Raw genomic sequence first — 22,586 nt, forward strand, 5'->3', positions numbered from 1 at the left:
ATATCGTACGTCCACCGGGTTCCTCGAGGACGATGCTGACTGTCAGCCGGTTGATTCGGTGTCTTCTCCGCCGTTCAGCTCCGGCTAGGCTGTTGTCCGGTGCTGCGCTCGACTGTCGTCCTCCAGGACCGCCGACCACCACGGGCAGGTCGGGGCTCCTCTCCTCACAAGACCGGCGTAGTTTGCATACTGTGCTCCCTTCTGACAGACGTGAAGCTCTTCTTAAAAGTTATAGAGAATTCTCAACGTCACTGAGTAGCAGAAGTGACGCAATTGGACAGATCCAGCCGAAGCATTACCAACTCGCTTACACATGCAAGGTACCAGCACCAGCGTCGGTACATACACTTTTTGAGTTATCTTAGCTCCAGATATGTTGGCTGTCACGTGTTTCTGAGTCTTATACGTATCACGTCTGCAGGTTTGCTCTACCAGGTCCACAGAGAAGATTTCCAAGCTGGCCTATCACAAAGGAGTCGTGATAGTGACATGTCCAGGATGTAAGAACCACCATATCATCGCTGATAACCTCGGCTGGTTCTCTGACCTGGAGGGGAAAAGGTTGGTGACTTCTGATCATAAACCAGAAATATAGAATTGATTCATAACAGTATTCAACACAAAACCATCAAAGGTGTGTGGTTGCCCATATGTTTGTTTGGTAAGCATTCCTTAAATGTATTTCATTTACAATAGTTACCAAGATATGTACTGAGTAGGACACTTTAACAGGTGAAAAATAACCGTGTAATTGCTGGTGACTTTTTGTAAATTACCTCAGCTAAATACTATATTGGTGTTACTTATTATTGGCTGACCTTTGTAGCTATTGTTTAACATGGCAGCAACATTTCTTTTAAGAGATTATTTTAGTTGAGACAGGTGAGAAGTAGACTAGAACATGCACTTTAACGGGAAGTATGAGGTGAGATGGATGGAAATCACAAAATACTGGTTAAATGGATGAACACCTCTGCAACCCTTTAAGCATCTATGGATAACCAGTTTAAACCATGCACGAATGAAATTAGGATATTTTTGATTTACCAATAACTGTGTGTACAGTACATTTCTGAATGACTCGCGCTGTGTTTATTTACACTTAAGAAACATTGAGGAAATCCTTGCTGCCAAAGGAGAGACTGTGAAGAGGCTTGAAGGAAGTCCTGCTTTGGAGATCGTGTTGGAAGATGAGTCTCAACGTGGTGAAAACACAAAGAAATCAGACAACGACCCAGAAAAACAATAACGTTGTATTTACACTGTATATGTATATTATTGTGCGATATGTTCATATTTAATTATATAATAAACACACATGTTTTGCTTTGGTTGTCATTGATTCTGAGCAAGGAATAGGGAATTGTTTCAGACTAGATCTTAATAGCAGTAGATATAACTAGAATCCCAGCCAACTAAATGCTAATTAAACACTCAAAGGCAGGAACTAATTTAAAACTACAACCAAAGGTGTTAAGAAGCATTACTAGGTATAGGTATACTTTAACATACAATATTGAAACATCAAACGCAGTTCCGCGCCAAACTGTCCCATGTTGACACTTCTCGCGAGAGCGTTAGATCCCGCGAGAACAGCGCGGTGTTATTGCTATACATAGCATAGCTAGCGTTCAGACAAGCTATCTGGATATCCGCAGTCTTTCCGAACTGTTGGACCGCGATGGACGGATTCGGAGCCCTAGACGAGGCGGACCGGCCTCGGCATCACCCTTTCCTAATCGGGGTCAGCGGGGGAACCGCCAGCGGAAAGGTTAGTCCGTTATTTTAGCCAGAAGATCTCCCGACTACGGACATTAGCACCCCAAGTAGCTTAGCTTAGTTTGCTAGCAGCACCAACGGTAGCATTTATCGAACTGTCATACCAGCTGGCACGCCCCCTTGTTTAGGTAACATGTTCTCACTAAGACAGAAAAACGGTCGTGCTGTTTCTATTCTGCTATTATTTACTGTCTTCACCAACATGGATGTATGACCTTTTAGCACCAGACAGATTCATGCAGCTAACTAGCCCGCTGTCATCTGTCAAGTCCTTCCGTAGCTGACCCAGAGTCAGCTGATAAACACGAACGTTACACGGAGAAGGTCACTGATATAAACGCTACTGTTTTGTTCCCCTCCGTTCTTTAGGACAACTTCCAGAAACTGTTTTAATTTGTCCGTGTTAGTTTAACCCAGTGAATTTAATTTGTACGAGTCGTGCTGAATGAGAAGTTTTGTGTCACAGTCAACAGTTTGCGCCAAGATCATGGAGCTCCTGGGCCAAAACAAGGTGGACCACCGGCAGAGGAAGGTGGCGATTGTAAGCCAGGACAGTTTCTACAGAGTCCTGACTCCAGAGCAAAAAGCGAAGGCGCTGAAGGGCCAGTACAACTTCGATCACCCAGGTAGGTCACGTTTCTTCACACACCTACGCAAAAGAGGTGCACTGATGGGGTTGTTGTTAGACTTGTAACAATATCAGGATTTCCCTCCTATAATATCCAACCAACGCCACTCCTATCATGGATTTGCATGTGACTCTGCACTAACTTCTATTTAGTTATATGCTACTATGCTGCAAATAACTTGTAATACCGAGAGTTATCTGGCGGTTAGCTATGTGTATTCGAATAACTCAAGGTATTCTTAAGCATGTACTGTACGTGTACAGTTTCTTGGCTTTCTTACACGGTACATTGTTTACGTGCTGCATGCACTGCATTATTATTCTGTTTCATGTCTTGCAGAGGCATTTGACACCGAATTAATGTACAGAACCCTGAAGGACATCGAGGAGGGGAAGGTGGTTGAAGTTCCAACATATGACTTTGTCACTCATTCCAGGTAGGAAGGAAGTATTTCACATCGTTTCAGGCCTAATGAAAAATCTTTTTTTTTAAATAAAACTAACAATTGTCATCAACATTGCCTCAGTATGAAAACTATGTCTATATCTCCAGGTTGGAAGACAGGATCACAGTTTACCCAGCAGACGTGGTCCTCTTTGAGGGGATCCTGGTCTTCTATCCCCAGAAAGTGCGTGATATGTTTCACATGAAGCTCTTTGTGGACACAGATTCAGACGTCAGACTGTCTCGCAGAGGTATTGAAGTTTCCCTCACACACAGTATTCCAGATGTTTCCACAGTGTATGTAAACCATTAAACTTTATTTTCCTAGTTCTGCGGGACATGACCAGAGGGAGAGACCTGGAGCAGATTCTCACGCAGTATACCACATTTGTCAAGCCTGCTTTTGAAGAGTTTTGTTTGCCTGTAAGTATGATGTTTATCACCAATTGTGTGGCTGTTTTCTAGTTGTCTTACTCGGCCAACAAATCTTCAGCAATCTGGTTCTCTCTCTCTCTCTCTCTCAGACAAAGAAGTATGTAGACGTCATCATTCCAAGGGGAGTTGACAATATGGGTAAGTGTTTTTTTCCTAACTAAAATGCTTTTTTGCCAATTTCTCCAGCAAGAATGCTTGACAAATCCTCTCTCTCTCACCAGTGGCCATCAACCTCATCGTACAACACATCCAAGACATACTGAACGGGGACATCTGCAAATGGCAGCGTGCATCCATATATGGGCACGCTCGAGGCTTCAAGCGGGCCATTTCTGAGCCGGGCGACCTGCAGAACGGAGCTGCAAATCCTTCAGGAAAGAGGCTCCTGATGGAGCCCAGTTGCCGGCCTCATTGAGACTGTGTGGACAGATGTGTGGATAGATGTGTCCAGACTGTGAACATGAGCTTCGAGTTGGGATTGCTGCGGCTGTTTCGTGTGGGATGGGTCAGTAACTGGGATGCCAGTCTCACCTTCTGCAGCGTTTTTTTCTTCCATTAAGTATCCACAATCCCACCGTGCAAACATCTAGTGCTGCAACCTCTTCATAATTTCACTGTAATTATTGGTGCATAACCGATATAGTAGAGTATGCTTGTCACATGTAAAAGTCTTCCAAGATAGCTTCGACTGTGGTCAGATGACCGGTTACTGAGACGTATGGTAATGATTTGAAAGTAGGAAGCGTTATGTAAATGTTTAATTTCAGTCATGCTTTTGCACTTTGACCTTTATACTGGCTTGTGTTTCTTTAAACAAGATTATATTTAAATGAGTCACACTGAACTTTTATCTTGCTGTCCAGTTTGTTTTAACTTATTTCGATCTCAAATTAGGCCAGGTGGTTGTGTGTTGTAGCGGTGTCACACCGAGTGTTAATTAGTGCTTCCTTTTGAATACATTCTTTCTTTTAAGTTCATTTTCCACTAACAATTCTGTTCAACAATAAATGGAAAAGTGTAAGTCTTAATTGAGCTTTGACAATGACGTTTCCGACCAACACAAAGTGTATAGAAACAGAGCTGTTTGTTTTATTGGACTTTGAGAGCACAGTGTGATGTGTTGGTTTTGACCATTATCCCGAGAGGGAATCAAAAATGATTTACTACAGCACATTTTGGAATGACAAACACACGTCACGGAGGACTTCAGTCACACAAACACTCTTTCACACACCGACATGGCTGGGACGTGATTGCGATTGCCTGGCGGTTCTCTACACTTGAACACGGCACACAATTATTCAGTATGACATACATAGATCACAGCATCTTTAGTAATTTATCTTTTTGTGTTTTTGCTTTGCTTTTTTTAGTGCACACACACGCGTATGGCACTTGGGAGAAGCTATGCTCTTCTCATAAGCATAAACATCCTTTTTAAGAACAAAAGGAGCACTGTATATAATACATTTCATAACCATACATGATTCTTACACAAAATGTTTCAAAACCAACTCGTCGGTTCCAGTCTCTAACGGTCGTCTTCTCTTCCGAGTCCAAATTCCCCTTATGCCCCGCCCCCAGCAGCTTGGCGGGGTCTGCAGCCTGTGTGTTGACGTGCGAGTTCAGGGCAGGGCCGCACTTGTGGTTCTGCTGTTTTAGGGGACGTCGCGAGTCAAGGAGAGGGTCGCAGAAGAAGACCAATAAATGGCACATACATAAAAAGGAAAGAGGAAGGAGCAACTTGGAAAGTAATGGACCATTCAGCTCACTCTCTCACACACGCAACAGCTCCACCCTAAAACAGAGAGCCCAGGGAGTAGGCTTTGGTTATTTCCGTAGCGTCTCCCTGTCCGCTCTGTGTGATTCTTCACCCATCCTCGGGGGCCGGGCTTCCTCTCGTCTCACCAAAGTCACAGAATCTCTACCCGTCTACACGCCGGAGCCGCAGTAATCCCAAATATAATCTCCCAGAGCAGCAGAGCTCTTTGTCAACCTCAGCCACGCTTCTGTTGTCCGTAGTTTGTTCTGCATTACCCACAAAAGAGTCTTCCATCGGCTCCAGCGGATAGCTTCCATTCGTCTTTCTCTCAGTCTGTAGTAAAGTGGAGTTAGTGTCATGAAGCACAGTTGGAGGTCAGTCTCGGAGGCCCACGGGGCCCTAGGTCTTCTCCTCGCGCTCCGTCTTGCGCCTGGTGATGTTCCTGGGCTTGATCTTTAGCGACAGCTCCCACAGGGCCTCCTCTGCTAGGTGGTCACTGAAGTCGTTGAAGAAACAGACGATGTCTTCGTTGCGCTTCAGCTCATAGTGCCTGCGATGAGAAGAAGAGGCGGAGGTTTGATTAATGCAGTGATTCATTAGTGAGAAAACAAACAGCCCGTGCGGAGACGGCAGCGATGCTTAATGATATTAAAATGTATTAAAAAACAAAGTAGGCATCCATGGTATTTCCTGCCAGTGGCAATGAAATGATGACATTTATCACTCTGATTGATGTGAACAAAGCGTTCTAATGATACGTCAAGAGTACGTGCACCTGTTCATCATAATGTAAACTCATCCCAGTGGACTTACACTTGCTGGAAGCGCCGCATGCTGTCCAGAATGTTGAACTGCTGCCAGCGCTTGGAGAAATTGACCTTCCCGTCAATGAGGTCAGGGTTCCCCAGGTGGACGAAGGTCAAGTCCTGCAGAATGAGACCCCTGGAAGAACGAGCAGGCATGTCAAAGTTGTGGCTCTCGGCTAAATAAAAAAACAGCTGTACGAGTTCAAACGCTCATTCACTTACAGGTACGGGATGCATGGAGGCTCAACCTCAGACAGAGCAGCTCTGTATGCTCGGAAGGAGGAGGAGCTGTCAATCAACGTGCAATATTCCTCCAATCCCTGAGAAAAGAACAAGGCGCCAAGTGTATTTTGAGAGGCTACATCTTTTTTACATGCCAATACGTATGGTAGCCTCATAATCCCCCTTACCTCCGAGGTCTGCTTCTGCCACTCCAATCTCCTGATGGGGGCGGAGTCCAGAGCGGACAGTATTGCCAGGTAGGAGTTGAAATTATTCAACTTTCTTAAGTGCTGCAATAAGACATTGAATACATGTTTCAGCATTAAACAAAAAGGAAATTAACACAAAAGATATTTAAGTCCAAGGTGACTTACCTTCATTATCTTTATGAACTTGAGAAGCAGCTTCTCTCGGTCTTGAGCTTTCTCCTGCTGGATTATCAAAGAGCGGACCCTGCAAGGTAAAGACAAACAAAACAGGGGTGAGGTCATCAAGATGGTAGAAGAGCAACGGATGACAGATAGAGGTGTGACGGCGTGAAGTTTGTTTGTTGGTCTTACCAATAGCTCATGTTGTTAAAGTGCTCTGTGAACTGAGTCAGGTTCGGACTCTTCTCCTCATTCTGCTCCTTGGCCCAGAGCAGCACCTCGGGGATCTGAAGGAGAACCGGAAAGAGAGGAAGTTAAAGTCGACTCTGTGGACGCTCAAAACACAACTCCTGTCAACAGGCTGTGAGGATGGACACAAACAAACCACTGTACCTCAATTTTGTAGAAGAGGTCCGCGTCAAGAAGAGTGAGCTGATCCGCAATCTCGTGACTGCGGAAGTCGTGCAGAGTTCCGGGCCTGTCAGGACACACCAGCTATTAGATGACGTCTTCAAATTACAGTCTTTTACAGTGATTCCTTTTGGTGCAGTCTAAAAGTTGGACTCTCGTTTGGTTTTGAAAACCAACTAATCTAATTATTTTTTAACGAAATTAGTAAAGGTTATCTATAAATATGAATAGATGGAAGTATTGAGGATGTATTTTTGGCGTAATAACAAGAAGTTTAATGCGCGCCTCACTGTGCACGACGGGTCTAATGAAACCAGCGTGCCAGTGTCAGGCTCTTCGTTATCAAGACGCAGCATGTCAGATTAAGAGGGAAAAATATATGTATTTATGGTCATATGCATTTCTCTTCCATTTGCCCTGCAAAGTCATATGACTGATCGAAAGCCATTGTTGGGGGAATAAAGTGTACAAGAGAAGAGTTTTCAATCAATTTGGGATTTTTGAATGAAACATTATCAGACAATTGAGGAGTCATTCTAACACTGTCTGTTTTCCTCCAGGGTACTGAGCTATGAGGAGGGCTTAAGAGTAAGGTTACGTTACACCTACTCTCCACACATGGCATACCAGTCTCAGAAAAAGAAGACCCTCGACCCCCCCCCCCCCCCCCCACTGTACCTCGCGGAGACCCCTCGGGCGGCGAGCGGCTTGAGTGAGTTAGTGTAGCGCAGCAGCTTCCTCTGCTCCACCTTATCCAGGATGTTCTTGCGGAGCACACGGGCGAGGCTGAGCTCGCCATTGCACACCAGCGTGAACACCAGGTCCATCAGCTGTTTCAAGATGTCCTCTGTCAGCTCCACCAAGCTGGGGGACGGAGGAACAGTTGGAGGGAACCATCATATTGTGTGATGGGGTAACACATGAGAGAGAAGGAAAGAAGAAAATAAAACTGGTTATTGACGATCAGGCGTTTAGTTTATGACCATAATGCATCCATTACAGGGAGATCTGCAGATATATTTTTGTGGTTATAGCTGTCGGCAGAACAATAAAGTAAAGTTCTGAGGATGATTGGATTCGAATAAACATTTTATAAGGCTGCAATCTATTGTTAGTTGGGGAATATGACTGAAGAATTACTTTTATTGTTATATCCCAGCTTCAAATCTAATCTCTGAGCACACTGGTTCCCAACATTTTGGGCTCAAAGCAGAATTCAATAACAACCGCTTCTCACAGGTCACTCATATCTATGAGTTGTGGAAAAAAAAGTGTAATAATATCAAGTGTTGTCACAATGAATCAGAATTATAAACATATTTTTTTAACGCAGGAATATGTATATATATGTTTTTTTTGTCTCCAACTAAATTACATTTCTTTAAAAACCTTGCTTCCCTCTAAAACCAAAAATAACGGCATACACAATCCTATTTAAAGCACTAGCAATATCCGTGTTTCTAAACTTACATATGCTTTCATTTGTTAATGAGGATGAATCTAAAGAGAGACGACGCTTCCTCTCAATATACTTGGACACATATTTTCCTGAGGAGCAGCACCACACACTGAAAAACGCCTCAGATTTACGACTCACCACAGCTCATCAACAACACGAACCAGCACGAAGAATGTGTTCTTGCTGACTCGCTTCTTGAAGGTGTCCGGACTGTGGCAGAACCGGGTGTATGTGCTCAGTGGTCAAGGACAAAGAGACAATACGAGAAGTGGAATACAAAATACAGTAACCTTTAACATTTAGCTTAATGCTCTTGCTCATATATGATGCTTCATCAAGTGATGTGTGAAGTTTTGCTCTTTTAAAATAACATGCATTCCTCTACTATAACATCTTGTGGTTCGACAAATCAATTCAATAATTATTTTGCTTTACTTTTGTAATTTAAAACAAATTGTTTTATATTAGGGTATACATTCAGGGAACACTGGGGATGGCACAAAAACTGTGGTTGCTTTTCAGCAATGTAGTTATCATTCAACCTTATTATATGAACACATAGACCATCACGTGGAAAAAATGTGATAGCACCAGCGGTGCTAGCTGCTCTGTCAGCTAGCCGCTAGCTAAAAACAGTGACACAGCATTACGCGTGTACGTTTTGCTACCAGAGGCAGCTTTTTAGATCATGGCAAAAAGGTTCATGATACCCTGCTCTGCTTAGATGACATAAAGCAAGATGTACGAATTAAACAACAAACACAAACAAGGCCTAATAAATTCAGTAGTAATGTAAACTTGAGTATCCGTCAGGGGAGGATGGCAGTTGCGCTGGAGGTCTCCATCTATGAATGTTTGGAGCTGAAAGAGCTGAATATGAGCAAACAAGTCTTTTCTTGGTAAATAAGGGTTTCAAAAAAAAAAAAATCACTACGCAAGAAAAACAGCCTTCATCCAACTAAACAGCAATTACGCTCAGAGTGACATGTTGAGTGATTTGCAAAGGATATCTGTAGTGTAGCTTCTTAATGAGGTCCTCGGGGGTTATAAAAGTCCTATAAGTAGTCAGAAAGGCTTCACAGTACAAAACAAGATCTGTCAAGAAAAAAAAAAGGGAGAAAACATATTTCAATTGAAGTGCAGGCAGAGCTCCCAATTAAACGGCTAGAGGTGAAAACACATCATCAAATGTGAAGGCTGCGTACCCGGCATACATGCTGACACATCGGCAATAACTAAAGAGACACTGATGCTATTTAGAATGCTGCTCAGATAAGATTAGACAAGTAGGAACACATCTGTCAAACTACAGAACCACACTTTACAACACAATGTATAAATCTGTCTTTGAATGTAAATGCTTGTAAGTCTGTCAAGGTAGCAAAAGTTGTCCCAGTGACCCAGGAGCGCAGAAACACACTGAGCTGTACATAAACACACGGGGTGAGTACGAGTCGCTTGAGTAACGTGCTCTGTACTGTACCTTTGCGGTCCGTTTCTGTAGCGTGGACTAATAGAATATCTCCTGATCCTGCACGAACGTCAGGGCCATCATCAGTCTGGGAATACAGAAAGAATGCAAGCGAGGCGCAAAGAATTGGAGAAAATGAGCGACAGACAGAAAGATGGAGAGAGATGGATGAGATTCAGAGCAGGAGAGGAAACGAGTGGTTAGAGCTGATGAGGAATGATGCACTCTAGCCCAAAATGTAGCCTGCACCTTTTCCTTCTTCTGCCTGTTTTTCTTGTCTTGCTCCCCCTCTGAACAGCCCCCACCTCTCCCTGTCCTGCACCAGCTCCTCTGATGACGAAGAAAAACTCAGACTTGTGTATGATAAAAGCCCAACCACTGCAATATGTCTTTTATAACCGCTATAAATGTCTCTACAGGCTATCGATCTTCCCGCCCCCCAGTTCTGACCCCTCAGCATCTCCTTTTGTAAATCATTGCTGCCACATTGCCCCTAACCTTGCAGAGTGGAGCGTTTTCACACATCTGTCCATCAGACTGCACCACACAGGACAAAGGAGGAGGAGGCGTAGGAGGAGGAGGAGGGCGCTTTGTCAATTTCAGCTCTGCAACTTCAGATACGTAACAGCAGGGGGCAGCAATGGCTATCATTGGTATGTCTCAGGATCTGATTTCACATCTGAGTGACTCACAGTGACCTTTAGCCTGTGCTGGACTAACAGGATAAATGTGCTTTGTATGCTGGTGCTGCACAGCAGATTTCTAAAAACAGCCCACCGCATCAGCAGTGGTAGATGCCTTACTTCTTGTTTTAGTGTTATCCTGCTCATAATCTCCTTGTGGTCTATGAGGGAGAGCTCGTCCACGTCTTCCTCGTCGCTCCCAGCCGACTCCGTTGACTTCTGCCGCCTAAAACAAACAAATATACGCAAGCGGTCATCAGCACAGAAACACTCACCCCTTTCGGACACACTAATGCCTGCAGCAGTCATGAAGGAGCAGGAATGTTGATACAATTGTCTGTTTCAGCTTCTCAAATGTGAGGATTTCATGTTTTTAATCTTTGTATTGTGGACCGTTTTTGGATTTATCATCTTGGTGTATGTAAAATAATAGTGGGTATTTTTCATAAATGTACCACATTTTGGAGAAAAACGATGACCGGTAATCAATGAATTGACATCATAAGCAGCAGCTTAATCAATACAATAATCATTAGTTGTGGCACTGCTTCAAACTAAGTGCGAGATAAAAAATAAAGAATCCTCAAAACTGTAAACAGTCTCTCACTCCCACAATGCAATGCACACAAGGAATGGAGAAGCTGCTATCAGTTGGAAAAGGTCTTGGGAACTCTTTTTTTTTTTCGTTAAAGTTCAACGGAAATTGCATTTTCTTTGGTCTGCTACAGCATACATATCTGCTCAGTATATCACAACACATCCTTGGAGAAAAAGAATCACAAACAAAATCAAGGAGATATTAAAATGTGTTGACGGCATTTTTACAAAAAGGGGTGATGTCGGACGTTGCAGTTAGTCCGACATCTCACGGCACATTTATTGCATAATTTCTAGTATGTAGATTAACTTCAGAAACGGAACACTATTAGTAGAGTACATACTGTACACGTGTAGCATGTACTATGGAAGCGGGACACGGCGTATATCACCGAAAGCGTCACGTAACCATTACGACCCTTACCTCTCCTTGTCCAAAGCCTCTTTGCTGTTGCTGGATGGCATTTGAGGGGCGGGGTCTTGAAGTACATCGTCATCTGTGATCGTTTCCTAATCACGAGGGAGGAAAAAGCAATAATCAACATGTGATCTGTACGTTGCATGGAACAACATGGATGAATGGGTCCATGCGGTGACAGACGGCTGGCTGTTGATGGGACCGTATGAACCACCAGTGCATGCAACACTGTGGGTGGAAGGACAAACATCTATACCACTATGTTTACAAAGTAAATACATTATGTTGATGGCGAAAATGCAGCTTTTTTTCGGTATGAACGAGGAAAAACCCAACAGACGAGACCCAGAAAGACACCAGAGTGGAGAACTCACACACACACTGAAACGGCACCACATGTAAAACTACGAAAGCAATCACACACACACACACGCCTACACACTGTTTGCTCTCGCTTACTATTCATTTGCTCACAACCCAAACACACCTTGAATGCACCCTGAATGTACACGCTGGCTCAAGGGAATACAAGCGCACAACCACACACGCTGTAAAACATGCACAGGTGGCACACGAGCAGTTATGGGAAATGTTATTGGAAAATTGAAAACCCGGTGAACCGTTGCGAATCCCTTTAAGGAGCAGCGACAAGTCAGGCGTTAGCTCTGAACAAGGTTAAATGCTGGTTACAGTAAAGTGCAGCCAGAGAGACAGCAATCACCAGCCAGGCAGGCAGAACAACATACAGATGGACCACTTTTTTTCCACAGACACATAAGTCCCTTGCAGGCAAACCCGTGAACCTGAAGTCATGCTCAGGCAGATTTGGCTACATTCACATTCCATTTCAGTGCCATCAGTTCGAGGGATGAATCAATACAAGCCGCTCGCTGCGAACACGCGAGTGACGTCTGCCAGTCAAAACAGGCCGGCTCCTCGCTTCAAATCCCTCGCCGCGGTTCAGACTGATTCATATTCCTGAAGTGATGGGACGTGCAAATGGAATTGACCTTTCACCCCGTGTGGCGGTCAGCTACTTACTCTGAGGGAGAGAGGCAGCTCCCCATTGGCCTGGTTGGACGAGTACAAGTTGACGTACTCTCCCTCCCCGCCCTCGTCGTTTGCGCACTCGCTCTACGGGAAAAGAGGAGGGACACAAACCGAGGCGTGAGGGTGCGGAGAGGGGGCACAGAGCGTTTGCCAACGAGTGTGAATGTGTGGCTCAGGAGGAGAGAAAGCGGCTAGCTGAAGTTTGGTTTGGTACAGTGAGCGCTGTGCTTTCCAGCTCAGTATCGTCATGACCACTGGGTGGCACTGGAGAGCGTCATTTGTAAAAAGGTAATACCATTTACTGGCAAAAAACGAACATGCAGTGCAACATGCTCTACTGGGATTCTTTTAAGACGATAATCAGACAGCAGACAGTTTGTGGGCAGTGATAATGGCAACAAGATACAACTAACTGAATGAGTCACTGTGTTATCGTCTGAACAACAATAGTGAACACCAAACTGCTTTCATCCAACACCAATCTACCAAAGGAAAGGGGTCCAATATCACAATGTATCCTCCGTCTTCGAGAGCTGGAGAGTATTCTGCTTGTGCTTCAAACATCTATCCTTTGTAAGCTCACCGCTGAGGTGTGGAGAGAGTCAGTGAGACAAGACTCAGAAGGAAGACAGACAGCCGCAGAGCCCATTGAGCCGGCCAGGGAACCGTTGGGCCCGCCCCCGCCGCCGCCATCCAGAATGGTGGCATTGGTCAAGGCAACCTGGTCCAAGCTCTGCGATTGGTGGAAAGAAGGAAAGCAGGAAAGAAAGAAAGAATAAAATAAAAGACAGTAAGAAGAGGATCGGGGAGGTGAAGACAGAGCAGGTAGAAAAGGAAGCTGAACAATAGGAAGCAGTGCTCGGGAGAAGTGTTCACCTCATTCTCCAACAACTCCACTCAGCCGAGACTTTGAGAATGATGTGCCTGAACATGAAATACATTGCACTACACAGTACACACACATATATACATACATACATACACACACCCAAAAGAGAATGCCAAAACAGAGCAGTGTCAACAGACCTCTCCGGTGAGATAACATGGAAGATGGCAAGACAGAAATGTTAAAACGATGGAAACACCATAGATATGGTAGCACCTCTGAGTGTGAATATGTGTTTAGGCAAGAGATGTCTTTAGAATGTGCATGAGTGCGTGTCCATGTGTGTGTGTGTGTGTGTGTGTGTGTGTGTGTGTGACCAGCTGAAGAGATGCCTTTCTACAGGGAGGTAATGGCAACCTGTTTTAACACGTTGCTTTTTCAGCATACCAGCACGGAGCGGTGCACACACATATCACTGATAAACATCACACACACACACACACACACACACACACACACACACACTCGGCCTGACACTTACACACAGGCGCGTGCACGCATTCATGCACAGACACGCAGGACCGGCAGGAAATCAAGGCAGCTCACTCGCCTCTTTTTCATAACAGCAGTCTTAAAAAAACATCGTCTGGTCTAACATCAGCAACACACACAAGGGAGGGGATGGGGGGAGAGACACTTCGACATTAAAACAAAATACTGGATCTTTCTTTCCCTTTCCACTCAACATATGCAGAGCATCTTTTCTGGTATGCCTTACATCGCCTTAAAAAACATCCCCCCGCCCCCAAAAAAAAAATCATGCCCCGAGGAGTTGAGGAATGCAAACATTCCACAGAAACGAGACGAATGGGAGGTGTGGAAGTGTGTGTGCATTCGTGGTGGGAGGAGGTTACGGTGAAGGGGAGACTACCCGGATAGGAGAAAGTGTGTGTGTGTGTGGACAGCGACTAAAAAGACGAGGAGGAGAGGAAAGAAGAGGAGCAGAAACGGCAGGAATGTGTTTTCCATAAGGTCCATCTGGTGCTGCATTCCACTGGAGATACCCAGAGGGAGATCCACACCATGCTCGCACACTATGGGGTCACCATGGGTCAACCCCCCTCAAAATACTGACCAAACCACTGTACGACTTCGCCAGGTCTGCTTTGGGGTCCGGCCATAAGTAACTGGAATATAGCACTAATTAACCCACGAGCTGATTCATTAACAAGAACCTGTTGATGGTTGAAACGTTCAAGTTGGACACACACAAAAGGGCCATGTGGTTGTTTATCATCCCCAACCAAGGACCCAACAGTCCCTTGTGATATTTGGATGGGTTGCTCCAGACACACAACTCACTGACTGTATCTCTGAGGCAAACAGAAAAGAGGGAAAGGGTCAAATAATTACCTGTCATGTGGAGGAATGCTTTAGTGCAACACAAACTTGGCAAGCCAGAGGCAACAAATAACTGCACAGTACCTTATTATATATATATATAAAAAAAAATAAAAAAAACCACACACACACACACACACACACACACACACACAGCAAAACAACAAATTCACACTGTGAAAACAAATGCACACATGGATGGATGGACAGAATTATGGACCACTGCACAGCAGCCAAACCCCGACCCTTGAGGGACGACCCCATCAAAAAGAGGGTAGATAAACAGACTGCATCGCATATGGACACAGGGGTTAAGCCGCCCCTGGACCAGTGCAGGACCACACAGCACCCACACCGGAGCGGAGAGATGGAGGTGGAGGTGTGGTGGGGGGAGACTCACCGTGGGTGTGATCAAAGAAGCCTGGCCAATCAGGTAGGAGTTAGAAACGGACATGCTGAGGCCCAGCCCAGAGCCCGCCTCCTCCATGGCCGCTACAGACGGCTGGAGGTGGCAGGAGAGAGAAGAGGAGGAGGAGGAAGAGGGGGAGGAAGAGTGGGAGGCCTGAGAAGGAAACAAAGAGAAAGAAAAGAAGGCAGAAAAGATGGAAAAGAAATTGAGTGACAGTAATGGCGGTTAAGGAAGGCAAAAAAGGGGGAAACAGGATGTTACAGGAGAAAAAAAGAAAAAGGGGACAGTTGATTACACTAGTAAGCAAGACTGAATTAGAGCAGATTTAATCAAAGACCAGCAGCAGAGAAGTGAAATGGGGAAAGCCGAGGAGGATTCTGGTAGTTCAGCTTACTGGCTGTGGAAGTAAATACTTAACAGACTACCGCTGTTGAAGGGCTACTGAATTTGGGTGTACTGTGATGTTTCATTTAGAGTTCTTTCTAGGAAGCCGTAATTACTGAAAGGTCATGGGACGTGTACAGGTTACACACTACTACATCCCCTGTGACATTCAGATAAACGTTCTTTTAGTATCTCCAGCTTTAAAGGCTTTCCAGAAACCAGGCCAACTACAACACGTTCTAAACCGGGCCAATATGAGCCGTTTGATTTTTTTTCTCTTTTTCACCCATTTCCTTATCCACACAGCAGCCGAAATTACTTTTTTTTTTTTTAGCAAAGCCGCGTAAAGTCACCAATGCGCGTAAGCCTGGAACATGGGTTTATGGAGGGAGCAAACCGGCTTATTCCACTGGGCCACCAGCTCATCAAGCCCAAAACATGAGGCCAGATTAGGCCTTGCAGCTGGAGCAGAGATGAGTGCAGTTGGACTGTGCTCAGTTGAACTGTGCGCTCAGACAAAAGAACGATAAAAACAAAAGCTCTAAATACAGAGTTGTGGTGGCAGAGAGAGGACAATGGACAAAGAGAGAGAGAAGAAAGACTCTCCGAGGTGGCCTGGGTAGACTGCCACTCAGCCACGAAGTCTATTTCCATCACTGGGGCTGTGATACTGTACATCCAGCTATAGTGCAGGAGATCTGTTTACTGTCCACAAATGTACCGTCTTCATTACTCCACAGCTTTAGGCACAACCGCAGATCAATTTGACATCTTCAAATATGTATGGAAGGCATTAGTGTGCTTCTTTGTGAGAACTCCATGTCTCATTTGTGACAATCTGGCAACCCACAGACCATCTGAACGTGCAGTGTTTTTTTGGGTTTTGTCGCTCTGCAGTGGTGAAGTCCTGGTACATTTCTATGGGTTGTTGCCAACGTGGCTATTTGAGGAGGCTTTTAAAAATCATGTTCATTTGGAAAGCTGCAGGAGACTCACGCAACTTCCTCCAATTTAGGTTCTCGATTCCCTGAATCGTTACAACTGGGGTGTGAAGGTCAAAATTAGCATGACCAGTGAACTCACAATGCACAAATAATGCAGGACTTCTTCTTTAAAAAGGTTTCATAAAGGCTACATTAAAGTGAAATCTGAAGTATCTTTCTCCCCTCCCACTTCAAACCACTGAGAAGAGCATTGAAAAACAATTGCACAAATATCCAATGAAAAATAATAATAACCAAATTGATTCTAACTTTGTTTAGAAAATAATGTGATTATGTCGAACACCACCGCTCGGCAGAAGATTAATTTGTCTGGCCCTTTAAAAGGTTTTATTTTCTAACTCACATGGCTCATCACAAGGTGCCCTCTCCTGCTATGATTTATCCAATGGTGTCTCTTCCTCTCTCCCCTCACTGACTCCCCCGTCAGACAGTTGTCTCAATTAACCCAGACGCCGACCCAGATTAAGATAAGTGGACTGGAACTGATGTGTGGCTGATAAAGGCTGGTCTTATCTCCCCGCTGACGACCAAACATCTCTGTGTGCGTACAAAAGTCGGCTTTGGTTACCGAAAAGGGAGATGGAGAGAGCAAGGACTGGGGGGCTGAATAGGTGAGAGAGATAACAAGATAGGAGGAGACTCCACTGAAAAATAATGATGATTCTCACTGGAAAGCGCCTCAGCCACAGAATGCCTTCTGCATTCTTTCCCACTCTTTGCCAACCAGCCAGCAAAAGGCACGGAGACATTTGGACCCGCGCAGAGCACAACCACAACGGGGTGTTTGTATTCTTCACACGTACCAGTGACCTTGGCCTCACAGCACTCTTTGTCCTGTGATTCTAGATATGATCTCATAAATTAATAGCGTCATCAATGAAGGCACCGCCACCTCAAAAGATGTGGTTTGAATTTGAGGAAGATGAACCCAGCAATTTAAGGAATTTAAAATTGCAGCTTTGCTCAAATCCAAATGTGTTACTATTCACCCACATGCAAAAAAAAAATAGAAAATCACATTCAATTTAAACCTGGTAGTTTTCTAAGAAACAGCACAATATCAAAGTAGCTGGATTCGTCCGGTGCTTCAGCAGGGTTATTGTCATCATGGAGAGGTTTCTTACCAGTTGCCTTTGTTTCGGGGGCAATGCTGGAGGCAGCAGCGGCTCGTGGACCGAGTCGGTGCTGCTGAAGGAGTCGTTGAAGCCGTAGACCTCCTGGAAGCGCTTGTTGCGCTGCTCGTAGATGCTCTCGCTCTGGGGCATCTGGTAGAACACAGAGGGCTGCGGCTCGGAGTAGTCTTCCACAAACTGCATGTACTGGAGGACTGGAGGTGGATTGGATTAAGAAACAGTTATTGTATATTTTGCTGTGACTTTAAAAACAAAGTCAAGAATAGACTTATTTTTTACACTAAACTTCATCCATTTGTTCATATAGCCCATTTTGGATGAAACTAAGCCTCACTTTTCATAAAGGGGGCACTCCAATGATTTAGTATTGCACTTCCACAAAGGTGGGAGACTTACAAGAGGTAAAAGTCAAAGCAGCAAAGGCCGAGATCTCTTGACTCTGTCTATAGTAAGGTTCAAGCAGGTTTTCCGCAAAAAAAAGTCTCCAAGCCAAAACATGAGCTCACCCTGATGACATCACCGATTATTTTATCAGCATTGACAAAACTCCTCCAGAGCCACAGAAGATATTTTACAACTTTTATCACAGGCTGTGTAAAATCTGTGGTGTCCCTTTAAACTGACTTCTAGGTAAGTTGTCCACCTACAAATCAAACATTCATGTAGTCATACGTCATGATAAGTGTTTCAACCAGCAGGAAGCCCTGCCTGTATGGAATGACATAATACAGTAGCCTGAGAGGAAGTGATGTAGCAGGTGTGTCATGACCAAATGACCAAATGTTGCCCTCTGTGCCCCTGCAGCCGGCCCCATTGTAGCACATCCTGGTATTCACTTCCTGCCTCTATTCACAGTGAAACATTTCCTTGACATAAGCTATGCCTCAATGAACTGATAGCGAAGTGCAGCCAATTTCCCAATGACCCTTCCAAAAATCAACCTCATACCCTTACTGTATTCTTCCTTACATTGGACTCTTTGTCCCTTGCTTTGCTTCAGTGCTCTCCACTCAGTCATCTCATTTAAAGCTCTTTCTTCTTCCTCGTCTTCATCGCTCCCACATTACACTCCCATCCCCCTCACTTACTGTGTCTGCTTTTCTTCTCTGGCAATGGAGGTGGGCTGGAGGGGACATCTGCATGCTCGCCGGCGATATACTGAGCGACGAACACTCCCCCATTTGTCTGGGGCATGGGTGAGATGGGTGTGAAAAGGGGGAATGGCGGTGTCGGGTGCAGCTCCTCTTCTGACAAATTGTCATATTGGGAGGGGTAGCGCTCATACAGCACCCGGGACCCCGCGTCAGGGAAGGGCTGAGTGCTGCGCCGCTTCTTCTGGGGAAGGGCGGGGGGCGCGCTGACGCGGGAACGTAAGGGATTGGTTTGATTGGGCTGCGGCGTCCAGTATTCTGGCTGTTGCTGTAGGGGAGGGGCACTGAAGCGGGGATGTGAGGGATGCTGTCCGGGGACCGGGGAAGAGGACTCGCTGTGAGACTCGGGCAGGGGGCTCAGGCACCCTCCTACCGGTATTGGGGGCAGGTTTTCCCCAGCTGACAAGTCCTGGTGGAGGAAGTCATAATCCGGGTCGTACGTCTCTGTGTTGTCTGAAAAGAAGAGGAGAAAAAGCATTTCAAGCATAAAATTCAGACTGAACACACAACCAGAATGTAGCCTTCAACTGTAGCACAATAACAACAAGTGAGAGGAAAAAATGAGACATAAGCAAAAGTTTTATCAAGGGTTAGGTGGGTTGGTTCCATTTATGATCTGGTTTCCTATATGCCAAAAACCCACGATCAATAAGCTTTCTAACAAAACTCATATTGTAAGAGCAGTGCAGAAAATATGCAGGAAACGAAAACAAGCAGGAAATCCTGCATTGAATATGACCCGTCACCAGTGGTAGATTATAGGCTGGATCTTACTATAAGTCTATTACGGTTAAAGTGTGCAACAACTTTGTGTGTCGTCTGTTCAATGTGCTCTTTTGTGTGCGTGTGTGTGAATTCAAAAGGATTCGCATTCGATTCAGTTTGGTCAATTTCAAATCGAAACCCAACTATAGCTTTGTCTTCGTAGTCTCACCTAGCGTCTCACAGCTAGTGTTACGTGAACACTGACCGCTGTCCTGCTCCATGGAGGAGAGCTGCTCGTCAGACTTGCTGAGTTTCCCCATGCTGCTGCACGGAGACAGGCGCGGGGAGTCGCCGCCGTAGGACTGGCTCCCTCCGGAGAAACGCCTCTGGAGGAACTCCTGCTCATAGTCCTGCTGCTGCACAGACAAAGAAAGACCTTTAGCGCTCCCTTTTTTTCCCCTACTGGTTTAGTAGAAGTGAAGTTAAACAATAACGGAAGCCCCTCACCTGTCTGTGGACGCTGCACGGCAGGCTGGAGCCGCGGCTCATGGGGGCGACTACTGCAACCCGTGTCGGCGAAGGGGCCGACTGACGCTTCTTCGGGGGAAGAGCTGGTGGAGGGCTGCGGACGGAGCGGCAAACGGAAACAGCAGAATAAGACAACACGTATGCTGGGTGTTTGTGCAAGAGGCAACGTCGAAACAAAGTCAAAACAGACAATCAGGCAAGCACGCAAAACACGCTTTCTCAGGCATGTATGCACACACAAATCCATGTATGAATACATGAAAACACACACACATTGTCATCCCTTCTGTGGAATAGTGAGATGAAAGTGAGGGTGTTTCATGTTAGCCTCTCTCAGCTATGACATGACACTGTCCTGCTTGTCAAACCTAAATTCAGCGAGTTAATACCGGGTCAAAACGGGGTGAAGAGCGCAACACAAGGCGTCATGACATGGAGGCCAGCAAAAAGACACGGCACAGGTCAATCACACACTCATGCACTGCACGGCTCTCTGATTGGATGAGGAATTCTTGAGGAAAGGCCCGGGATAAAACAAAAAGGTTGGGATAATGCAACCATGCAAAGTCCAAAACACTTTCATCCAATCCAGAAGCTTTATGGGGGTCGAGGGTGGGATGTTATAATGGAGACAGGTGATCCTGTGGGCTAACATACTTCTCCTTCTGAGAGGGTCTCCTGTGGCCAGCGTCAGCACTCAACTGTGCTCTGTTCCCAGAATCCAAAGGGAAACCAAAAGATGAAACAAATTGGAAAAAGACAGCAGAGAGAGTAAGAAAGGACGAGACAGAGCAACAGACAAACCAAAGTGTGCCATATTTAAAGCCTAAAGTGTGAAAGTAATAAAAGATTTTAAAAAGGAGTCTGGTATTTTGAGCATTCAGCTCGAGCTGCAGCCGGCTCGCATGGGAAAAGAAAAGAAAATGCACGCTACACAAATTTTCAAAGTCAAAAAGGTCAAAATCAGTGAAACTGAAATCCGGAACTTCCCTTACCCCCCCATACCCACATCCTAAAAACCTTCTTTATTCCCAATTTGATGCCACTGACTCATTTTTGTTCCAAAAATAAGTGTTACTAAAGTAAAACAGCTGCGACGAATAAATCCAGAATAGACATTGCTGTTATGAGAACAGTGCAAAAGGTCACAACATTTCTGTGGCCACATCATCACCACCAAGCCCTCGGCATGGCTTCTCTTCGGATGGAGACAAAACAGGGGAAAAAAGCCTTGAACTGAGATTTCTTTTTTTAATAGTTGGTCTTGTAAAAGCTTTAAGACTTTATCACGTCAACAAATAGAGCCAAATAAGGGACCAGTACTTCCTCAGTACTGTTGGACTTAAGTGGCAGCTTCAGTGAGACATCTTGTACCACGGTTGTAACATTCTGCATCCTCTCTATATAGAGATGATTAATGGATCGAACTCTGAAATCAAGGTGCTGCAGTGTGTGAGAGTGTGTATGTGTTGTCCTCACCTGAGCTCTGCCATTTTGGCTTCAGGAAGGGGGGGTTTGGGAGGGGCCACGTCCTCATCTGGTATGTCAGACGCAGCCTCTGCGGGAGTAGCTGCCGGTGCCGTCTTATTCGAGACCTCCTGCTCCCGATCTATCAAGGGCATCTCTGATGACACGCTGCTACACACAGAGAAGCCGTCTGAGTGAATGAACTACTTTGAGTGTCTGGTTTGTATTCGGCGGAGCACACTCACCTCTCTGTTGTGGTAGCAGGTGGTGCTGGTTTGTTTGGGCTGGTGGGTGACGGCTGCTCCTGTTTCTCGATGGTCAGCTTCACCAATTCCTGTTCATAGAATTGAGCTTTCAGTGGCTGCTACAATGATAACACAGAACACTCCTCGCAGCATTTCCTCCATCGGCAAAGGGCCTACCTTTACTCCATCCAGGACTGCTTTGATGACGCTGGTGACGGACGCCACATTTTCCTTGTCCTCCAAGTCGATGCCGTCCAGCATCACCTGGTCCGCCCAACGGATAAGGTTGGCAAGGCTCTGGTACACACGGTTGTGGCAGGAAGACAGTGCCGAACTGTGGGAATGGTGGGAGAGTCAGGGTTCATGACTTTAAACCAAATTTCCATGACCAAACATTTTGTGAAATCTCTGCGTATACATGAAAAAGTGAGAAAATGTAGTAAACTAACAATGAGAATTCCAAAGCGTACAGTATACCTTAAATGACACGAAAGAATGAGAGACACTAGTTTGATTAAAAGAATATCAATTATTTCAAACTCAGCGTAAATGAACGACATTTCCATGACTTTTCCAAAACTTTGAGGTTTTTATTTTTTTTCATGACTTTTTCAGGCCTGGACATAACCATTTTAAAATTTCATGACTTTTCCAGGTTCTCCATGACGTAAGAACCCTGGAGAGTTTGCTTGGGTGAGGGCAAGAGTAGAGCACAGCATCGGTGGGGGAAGGATATTCAAGAAGGATAAACAGAAAAGTTGCATATGGAACAGATAAAGAGAGACGATGTACAGGAGGC

At 45.2% G+C, this 22,586-nt stretch overlaps 2 protein-coding genes across 2 annotated transcripts in view; one reads left to right on the forward strand and one right to left on the reverse strand.

The window, feature by feature from the left end:
- Window positions 1–1,659: 1,659 nt before the first annotated feature.
- On the forward strand, window positions 1,660–4,309 carry uck1 (uridine-cytidine kinase 1). Its single transcript, XM_079235293.1, has 7 exons — window positions 1,660–1,771; window positions 2,246–2,405; window positions 2,748–2,844; window positions 2,961–3,103; window positions 3,181–3,275; window positions 3,377–3,425; window positions 3,509–4,309. Exons 1-7 carry the CDS (start codon window positions 1,682–1,684, stop codon window positions 3,700–3,702), a joined length of 828 nt encoding a protein of 275 aa, XP_079091419.1. The 5' UTR covers window positions 1,660–1,681; the 3' UTR covers window positions 3,703–4,309.
- A 52-nt stretch (window positions 4,310–4,361) lies between these two features.
- rapgef1b (Rap guanine nucleotide exchange factor (GEF) 1b) overlaps window positions 4,362–22,586 on the reverse strand; it is a gene marked incomplete at its 5' end in the record, with an annotated part of 35,444 nt that continues 17,219 nt past the window's right edge. Inside the window, 24 exons of the mRNA XM_079235610.1 lie at window positions 4,362–5,599; window positions 5,863–5,991; window positions 6,078–6,175; window positions 6,266–6,367; window positions 6,452–6,530; window positions 6,638–6,732; window positions 6,839–6,923; window positions 7,535–7,720; window positions 8,454–8,542; window positions 9,322–9,410; window positions 9,799–9,874; window positions 10,590–10,695; window positions 11,491–11,576; window positions 12,526–12,618; window positions 13,118–13,267; window positions 15,162–15,323; window positions 17,683–17,885; window positions 18,780–19,295; window positions 19,777–19,963; window positions 20,055–20,169; window positions 20,733–20,783; window positions 21,555–21,713; window positions 21,788–21,876; window positions 21,965–22,121. Of these exons, the coding sequence (XP_079091736.1) occupies window positions 5,449–5,599; window positions 5,863–5,991; window positions 6,078–6,175; window positions 6,266–6,367; window positions 6,452–6,530; window positions 6,638–6,732; window positions 6,839–6,923; window positions 7,535–7,720; window positions 8,454–8,542; window positions 9,322–9,410; window positions 9,799–9,874; window positions 10,590–10,695; window positions 11,491–11,576; window positions 12,526–12,618; window positions 13,118–13,267; window positions 15,162–15,323; window positions 17,683–17,885; window positions 18,780–19,295; window positions 19,777–19,963; window positions 20,055–20,169; window positions 20,733–20,783; window positions 21,555–21,713; window positions 21,788–21,876; window positions 21,965–22,121 (3,253 nt within the window). The 3' untranslated portion in view covers window positions 4,362–5,448. The remainder of the gene's footprint in view (window positions 5,600–5,862; window positions 5,992–6,077; window positions 6,176–6,265; window positions 6,368–6,451; window positions 6,531–6,637; window positions 6,733–6,838; window positions 6,924–7,534; window positions 7,721–8,453; window positions 8,543–9,321; window positions 9,411–9,798; window positions 9,875–10,589; window positions 10,696–11,490; window positions 11,577–12,525; window positions 12,619–13,117; window positions 13,268–15,161; window positions 15,324–17,682; window positions 17,886–18,779; window positions 19,296–19,776; window positions 19,964–20,054; window positions 20,170–20,732; window positions 20,784–21,554; window positions 21,714–21,787; window positions 21,877–21,964; window positions 22,122–22,586) is intronic.

Source organism: Taurulus bubalis, assembly GCF_910589615.1.
Source record: "Taurulus bubalis genome assembly, chromosome: 19".
Taxonomy (NCBI): Eukaryota; Metazoa; Chordata; class Actinopteri; order Perciformes; family Cottidae; genus Taurulus; species Taurulus bubalis.